At 35.2% G+C, this 8,710-nt stretch overlaps 1 protein-coding gene across 1 annotated transcript; it reads left to right on the top strand.

Moving 5' to 3' along the window:
• Positions 1-1,464: 1,464 nt before the first annotated feature.
• Positions 1,465-5,113, top strand: LOC110442205 (sulfotransferase family cytosolic 1B member 1-like). The gene is made up of 4 exons (XM_021485698.1): positions 1,465-1,603; positions 2,759-2,862; positions 3,875-4,049; positions 4,956-5,113. Exons 1-4 carry the CDS (start codon positions 1,510-1,512, stop codon positions 5,066-5,068), a joined length of 486 nt encoding a protein of 161 aa, XP_021341373.1. The 5' UTR covers positions 1,465-1,509; the 3' UTR covers positions 5,069-5,113.
• The last annotated feature ends 3,597 nt before the right edge of the window (positions 5,114-8,710 follow it).

Here is an 8,710-nt window from a genome sequence, read left to right on the forward strand (position 1 = left end):
CCGAGCTATTCGTTGTCCCTTGGGGAGGGGGTAAAGTTTACTATAGTTTATATAGGGAAATAACACTTTTGGGTATATTTTGACAACTTTCTGTAGTCACAGCCGATGGGGTCCCATTCACCGCCAGTTACGATAATGCTAATTAGCAGTAGTTGAAAATCGTACACTTTACACGTCAATATTTCGGTATTGGGCTAACCATTTTTTATGCGGTTTTCGACATTTATGGTTTTTGTTCATATATTTATTTCTATTTTCGTTCCGGTTACACTTTAACAATTACTTAGAAACGAAGTATAAATGCTTCGTTTTTGTACCAAGCAAATGTGTATAACTTAATCTTGCCTGCAAACCCTTTCACATTTTATGTTTGCAAACTATCTTGGCTTCCTGTATTACCAAGTAAATTTCTACCGATTCACTTTCCAATTGGGTGGAATGACGAAATACTAGCTATCGCATGACTTTAGGAATACCCATGAATGATTAGAATACGGACAACCCCAATTTTTGTTTGATTCCCAAACTTCACTAGAATCCTTATAGACAACATGTTATCGCTATCTTTGCTACTTGCGCAACCAATCCGTTATCCAAACTTCAAACTTCCTTCGATTTACTCAGGAAATTTAGAAAAAAACCTCTGATAGATCCTGAGCATCCTCTATTAAAAAATGTCGGACATCTGACTTATCCACCCTTCACACCTCGAACTCATCAGTCATGCTTGGGTGATCACCTGTTGTACACAGAAGACACAAATTACCTATGCTTTGGTCATTTGACCATCAGTGGTCACCCTTGAGTGATTATCTGCTTCCCATTATAGTGGTAGTATATATGACTGAAATTTAATTCATCGTGACTTGTTGGATATAATTATATTGTAATTACAACAATTATAATTGAAGCTTTGTTCTGAGTTGGCTAATTAGAAATGATGAATGCCAACACTTATAGACATGATGTTGATGTTGTCAACATATCTATGAACATTTTGCTGTTGAAATCATTTTTGTGTTGAATCATTTAACATAATATTTTATCAATTTTATAAATGAAGGGTTTATTGTCTCATCAAGCTTTTATTTCAGAATCATTCTGGTATAACCAGCAAATATAGCTGAAATATAGGTCTTCATAATCAAACAAGACAGGATTAATGACATAAAATTGATTATTTTTTCATCTGAGTATTTGAAAAAATATTACAAGCACAATATGAATAGGAATGTTTTAATAGCATAAATTGACTAGCATGTCTCCTATTTATTTTCAGGAACACACTGGGCCTATGAAATTATGTATATGTTGAAAAATGAAAAAGCAGAATATAGTAACGGCAATGTTTTGAGTCTCGACTTTGCCTCAACTGAAATTAATGATGCCATAGACAGCCCAAGAGTTATTGCGTCACATCTTTATCCGCAACATATTCCGAAATTTGTCGTAGACGAGAAATGAAAAATCGTCAATGTCTACCGGAATCCAAAGGATACGGCGGTATCTATGCATTCCTTCATGAAGCGACTAAACACCGAGGGAATAAACAGTTATCAAGGCACATGGGAACATTTCTTTGAATTATTCACCACAAAACCAGGTGGGCACAGGTACAAATAATGAACAGGTTTAAAACATAGCCAGTTGAGTGTAGCTTAACAGATTCACAACAATGCAAGGTAAGTGAGATACAACAGGTTCACCCCAAAGTCAGCAGAGTATAACAACAACAGGTTCACTACATAGCCAGTTGAGTATAGATACACATGTACAACAGGTTCATTACAAAGAAAGGCTAGTTTAGTTTAGAGGTCGCCACTAACTCAGGTGAGTATTCCGTCTTTGCGTATTGCAGAGTAATCTTCTCTTGGGAGGAGGGAATGATTGTTACGTCATTGGTTTGTGTGAGAAAAATACGTCGTTTTCTCCAAAATTGATGACGTTACTCTCCCAAACAATTGACGTAACAATCAATACCTGCTCCCAAGAGAAGATAACTCTGCAATACGCAAAGACGGAATAGGTACAACAAGTTCACCAAAAAGCCTGGAGTGAAAAGATACACCAGGTTTACTGTATAGCCAGGTTAGTGTAGCTTAACAGGTTCACCACGAAACAAGGAGAGTGAAGGACAATAAGTTCACCACAACAAACAGTTGAGAATAGGTACAACAGGTTCACCAAATAGATAGGTGAGTGTAGTTCAACCGTTGATCCGCCTTAACCAATCAATACGATGACATACATTTTAACCCCCCTTTCTGTACTGTAAGGAATTCAGATCGCATAGTACTGTGATTTCGTATTCTGTTATTATAAATACACCTTTTTTGTTTGAACTATTTTGTATACCACGAGTGCAAATCTAAAAGCGCTCGCTGTGCTCACTACTATATTTCACTAAATGACCATCTATGCCTAAAGTGTACCAATACAAATATGGACATACAGCAAAGATTCATAGCAAATCATTGTTAACGTTTCAAATTCAGATTGGAATTTATTCTAAAACCAGCACTTTATGAACCCAAAAATGTTTTGTTTTCTAAATTTTGACTTCACGCAAATCGTTCACATTTCTTACACTTTTCCGTTTGCATGCATGAATATTTATTTTCATTGCTGTCGATATAAATAATTTTGTTTGTGTGCACACTTATTTAAACGAAAAATCATAGAAAACATGATATAACAGATTGACAATGCTGTACATTAATAGTAAGGAACAAGAGAGTATAACTTTTTAAATTTTCAGTGCACTATAATACTTGGTTCGAACACGTAATGTCGTGGTTGGACTTCAAGAAGAAACATCCGGACGTACCCATTCTGATGGTATCATTCGAGGACATGAAAAAGGTAAGTCAAGTAAAGTTTATATTTCTTTTCGTATAGAATTAAAACCTCCAACTAGCAATTTGATGTGATATAATGTGAGTTTAGCGGTGTTTTGCATCTAACATCTTGAACAGTCGGTCCTATTTATAACTTTTTAGGTCACCTGAGCTTCAGCTCAAGTGACCTATTGTCTTCGTCCGTCGTCGTCCGTCGTCCGTTAATATTTTACATTTTCAACTTAAGCTGAAATACTGGCAAAGGGATTTCATTTATATTTCATGGGAAGGTTATTGACATCTCCTTGACAAAGTGTTGTTATTTTTCGGGTCGATTAGAAATCCAATATGGCCGACACGGCCGCCATTTTGAAAAACTATTTCAAACTTAAAGTCATGTTTTGCTGGGCCGATTGACCTGAAACTTTGTAGGAATGATCGACTCATGGTCCTGACAAAGTGTTGTTATTTTTCGGGTCGATCAAAAATCCAATATGGCCGACACGGCCGCCATTTTGAAAAACTATTTCAAACTTAAAGTAAAGTTCTACTGGACCGATTGAACTGAAACTTTGTAAGAATGATCGACTCATGGTCCTGACAAAGTGTTTTGAAAACAAATATTTCAAACTTAAAAACAAGTTCTAATAGGCCGATTTAACTGAAACTCGGTCTAGGAATGATCAGCTCATGGTCCTGACAAACTTAAGTTAACGTTATACTTAACTATTTTGTACTCAAATTGGTACATATTTCAAAAACAAAAATAAATTATGTAGGACTCAGGTGACCGTTTAGGCCCATGGTCCTCTTGTTTCAATATGTTTTCACAACTTTAAACTGGCATTTTTTAAGAACCGACATGGTGAATATCATGCTCTGAATTTTAAAACTAGTGCGAGTTTATTATGAATACAACAAAGTTAAAACGAAGAAATGGTTCATGAACAATTTTCTTTAACGTCTTACATCCGGCCCTTTTGTACATTCCACGTAAATATATATTAAAGTTTTCTTACAATATTATGAGTTTATAGGACCTAAGAAGCTGTGTTAAAAAGATCGCAGAACATCTCGGGACAAAACAAGACCCAGACTTTCTGGATGAAGTTACAAATAAATGTCAGTTTAGCGCCATGTTGAAAGCAAAGAGCACAAATACAGCAGAAATCGCCATTGGCAATGACGGAGGCAACCCATTTTACAGGAAAGGTAAATCATATTCTTATCAATTGCTTGATGCATTTAGAAAAATTCGTCCTGTACATTTCATCTTTTATAAAGGGGACTTTTATATAACCTCGGTATAACATGGATTTTTATTTCAAAAGAATTATTATAATTTATTCTCATATTTTAATGATACAATAAACATCCATGTCGTGCTCAGCCTGATTCCAAACAGTCCTTCTTTCGGGATTAAGCAACTGCTCGCCTCCTATTGATAATACAGATATTCGTCAATGATACAGATATTCGTCAATAATACAAATATAAGCTGGCTCAAGACTAAATAAAAGGGGTTGGATAAGGGTTGATTTAAGGACACAAGGCCCCTAGCACAAATTATTATCCAAAACCGTGTGGAACTCTGCAGAAGAAAAAACATCTGTATCGAAGTGATGAAGAGGAGACTCTCTTAGAGGAGCGCAAGCTAGGTCCCTTGACCATAGGGCATGATGACATTACTAGCTGATCATGTGCGCGCTCTATGCTGATTTGTCAAGCTTGACCATAGGGTATGATTACTCAATCGTCCGATCACGGGCTTTCCCCTTGTAATGAGAGTCTAGTCAGCACATAACACGTGATAATTATAAATAGATAACAGATGGTCAACAGCTGGGTGTTGTTCTGGAACAGGGCCATTACTATCGGTTAAACAAGAGCCAACATATATTATATGTATAACACAAGTTTGTAGTGATTTACTCCGAGTGAACCAATTATAAATAAAACTACCTCTTACACAAATGTATTTATTTCATGAACTAATTTGTTTGGCGTAAGCAATACCAATTTTGACATATACCTGGTTATTAACGAATGATGATTTAGCTGTTGTCACAACTTGCATGTTCATGAGGTTGACTTACATACCCGTTTTTTATGTTCAAGGTGAAGTAGGCGACTGGAAGAACTGTCTAACTGTTGCACAGGACGAAATATTTGACGACGAGATAGCAAAACGCATGACGGGCATTGATTTAGAAGTGAAATATTCACTGTGATTGACGTTTCAAGACGGATATAATAAAAATCCCCCAGAAATGAATACTGCCAAATCGTTTATAAGGTTTAACAATAAAATATATTTAAACTAAACCTACTGATTTGTTTTTTTTAAATCACAAATTGCTCTATTATAGAAAATAAATACATTTTTGAATGTCATTTAATCTCAGTTCTGTGTGTTGTTTGAATAGTGTACAATCAATCTGTAGTTGCCAAATATGAGTCTTAAGCTTACCCTTCCGGAACACCGAGTCTTATTCTCCTTGCTTAATTTGAGGGTCTGAATGTAAATATTCACTTCGTTGATAATAATAACACAAAACCTTTTAAAGACATTGAAAAACTTATTATTCGTATTTTGTTAAAGATAAATAAATTAAGAATATACAACACGTATGAAAAAAATAAACAATGAACTACGAGCATTGTTTATTTGTCGATAAATGTTCGGCATTATGTTTGCTGGTATACGTATCAACGAAATAATGACATGTTTCTTTGTTGGCCTGTAAAGGACTTTTGGTGCTGTTAATTTCAAATTTATTCGTATTTGACCTTTATATGTAGCTCCCGATTCGACCAACATTGAGTACAATGTTCTAGCTGCAATACTCCTATGTGTATATGCTCCTTGACACTGAATATATTGATGCTAGTGCGACCTACACACTTACACACCAGACAGGTCAGTTTTCACGGGGCTTCGAAACATGATACACATCATCTTCATAGTATACCTAGCTATGTAAACAGTGACATGAAATAGTTCAGCAATAACAAAAATCAATACATAAAAAAACTATTAAACACACATATCTATAAATTAAAAATACATACATATTTGTACCTACCCTGATGTAAAGACGAAAATATAAGACGTTTTAGCAGTTATGATCAACATCTAGAAAACGAAACACCCCTATGATGATACACACTAGAAGGATTGGTTTATTTCGAATTCTGAAAGTGGTCTCCACCTCAATTTTGCAATGGAAAAAAGATCATGAATTTGGATGTTTTTAATGTTTGAAATTGTTAGAATTACATATAAATTTCAATAACGTTTATGGTTTTTTTATCGATACAGATTTGTTCTCCTTACATTATCCCCGTTTCAAGCGAAAGCAAGCCGTTTTGATGTCTTATTATAATGCCGATAATAAGGTGACTCATATTTTAAAAATAAATGCGAGAAGTAGGTCTGAGCGTATAGCGTCAAAACCTACAGAGAAAACAACAAAGAATTAATTTGGTTAAGACAACACATTTATACCACTAGTGTTGCTTATATAACTATACCCTGTTTATGTTAGAACAAGTATGACACAAGTTATGTCAACTTATATTAACCACACTTGTTGTCCCGGATGTTAGCGCAAGGAGGGTCTTAATATGAGAAAATCGAAGTGTTCGAGAAGGTGACCTCATACCTTTTCACGGCCGCCTTGGTGAAAGGCTATCCACTGCGTCACCCGACAACCTAAGTGCTGTTAATTTGAAAATCATTTCTCTGTAACCTTTACATGTAGCTTTCGGTGCGACCTACATCCAGTAAACTGTTCTAACGGTACTGCACTTATGTGCTCATGCACTTATATGTTAAACCTGTTATTCTAATGTGTGCTATTGGAAGACTTGCTAGTACGGTTTTAAACTGAAGGACCTAAACACTAACACATCGAACCAGTCAGTTTACACTGGACGAAATAATAAAAAAATTCTCATTTGATATGGATAAATTAACAAAATAAGGATGTTGCTCAATTACGACATATGCAGTATGTTAAACCTCTTTAAAATGAAGTCAGAAAAAGCATATCTTACTCCTACTACACAAAGGATCAGAAACCAATTCTTACACAAATGCAAGCCTCCGCAACTTCAGACTCTCGTTCGCTTTGCAATACATTGCCGTGCTCTTTCTAACGAACATGAGACTAGTTAAAGCAGTGGAGTGCAAGCCGGTTTCGGGAATATTTTGTAGTTTCAAGAAGGAAAGAAGTTCTGGCTCTTATTCGGAACACCGTTAGGGTAAGCTATTTAGAACAAGCACGTTTTACATCTAGATATTCTGTACTAACCAGACCCTCTGACCGTCCCAAAAAGTCATATGGATATTCGATAGTATGTGTGAAATGCAGAAACATTCCACGGAAGCGCACGAGAAATTATCGGAACATTTCCCCAGTACATTTAAGTTAGCATTCAAACATATATAAAATCATGGTTTCCACATTACTATATGTAACACTGTTTCAGTGATTTTTGTAATCGTTATTTTTTAGATTGTTATGGTAGAGTGTGGTTGGCATTCGTAAAAATGTTGAACACGTGAAAGATAACGAACATGAATCCATTACACATAGATATAATCAGCAGGCTTACGTCACTTACAAATGTAGATATCATCAGCCACTTCACATAACTGTAACGGTGACAATCTAGTCCGAGGGACATCTGTACAACTAGCCTGGTGGTAAACTAATCCCATGCTCAGACTGTAACCTTTTATTTTATGTTGACATCATTTACATGGATATGAAAATATAGTTGATACAGAAAAAAATAGGCGATACTTTTTCTTTCTTTGTTTGTACATGCAACTGTTTTTAATTTCTTTTATTCCTTCGTACAGCAAATGTCAGTGGCAGTTTTATGTTTTGAGCGATATATATTTAAAAAATAAATGGAGGTCTGTTTAAAGGTTATTGCTCTATGTGACACCTCGATATGCATCTATGTACGCTGTCAGTGTGTGTTGACTAATTGTTACAGTATAGAATCCAATTTCCTTACAAAAATCTTTAGTATATTATAAGCACCATATCAAAAATCACTTTCGAGAAATTCTTTTAACTTACATGTCAGTAAATAACCAAAAACTGGAACTTATATGTATGTGTAAGATATCACATTTAAGAAACATCTTTTCCTTAATATACGGGTAGTCAGTGCTATGGTGTATTTAAAAATGTCCAAACGGAGAGAAAGTAGTATAATTAGTCGTGATAGCGGTTGAAATCAATACTTGGTACATGTAAACGTACCATCAAATAATGGCAGATACTAACAGAATGAAAACCTTCGAAAGGCTTTACTAATTTGTATCTGCCTTTCTTACTACAAACGTTACATTTTTGCTGGTGAATAAAACACTTATCATACAAGAAAATTTTGATTATTATTGATTACAGACGAAATATCTACGTAGGGTTTCTTATGTTTTCTCATCGAGGGCAACCCCCGCCCCCTCCCCCGCACCCCATCCCCCGTACCGACATAAAACTAACAATAAAAACCAAGAGCTTAATAGGTAAATTCTTAACGACTTGTACACTTACAATTTTAAACCTAGTTTGACTGTATTCTACATGGTTTATTTTTCTACTTTGATTTGCTATACAATGTATAAATAATTTAAAACGCAGACAACTCCAAACTTTAAACCTTAACTAGAACACTGACATGTCAGTAAGTGCCCCGTCTTGTGGCAATATACTCCCCATAATCATCAAGAAGCAATCTACCCATATAGCTGAGCTTGACGTTTGACATTTGGCCTTCAAAAAGAATCTCTAGGAAGCAAAATATACATTTTACATGTACTATGATGTGAGTCTTGTTTCTTTTCACCTCCA

The sequence above is a fragment of the Mizuhopecten yessoensis genome, unplaced genomic scaffold (assembly GCF_002113885.1).
Source record: "Mizuhopecten yessoensis strain PY_sf001 unplaced genomic scaffold, ASM211388v2 scaffold716227, whole genome shotgun sequence".
Taxonomy (NCBI): domain Eukaryota; kingdom Metazoa; phylum Mollusca; class Bivalvia; order Pectinida; family Pectinidae; genus Mizuhopecten; species Mizuhopecten yessoensis.

What these genes read in the sequence shown, in the direction of transcription:
- LOC110442205 (XM_021485698.1), top strand. Translation starts at nt 1,510, where the DNA reads ATGCATTCCTTCATGAAGCGACTAAACACCGAGGGAATAAACAGTTAT. An exon ending in ATTATTCACCACAAAACCAG is followed by an intron (nt 1,604 to 2,758) that starts GTGGGCACAGGT and finishes TTAAATTTTCAG; the next exon opens with TGCACTATAATACTTGGTTC. An exon ending in CAACCCATTTTACAGGAAAG is followed by an intron (nt 4,050 to 4,955) that starts GTAAATCATATT and finishes TTTATGTTCAAG; the next exon opens with GTGAAGTAGGCGACTGGAAG.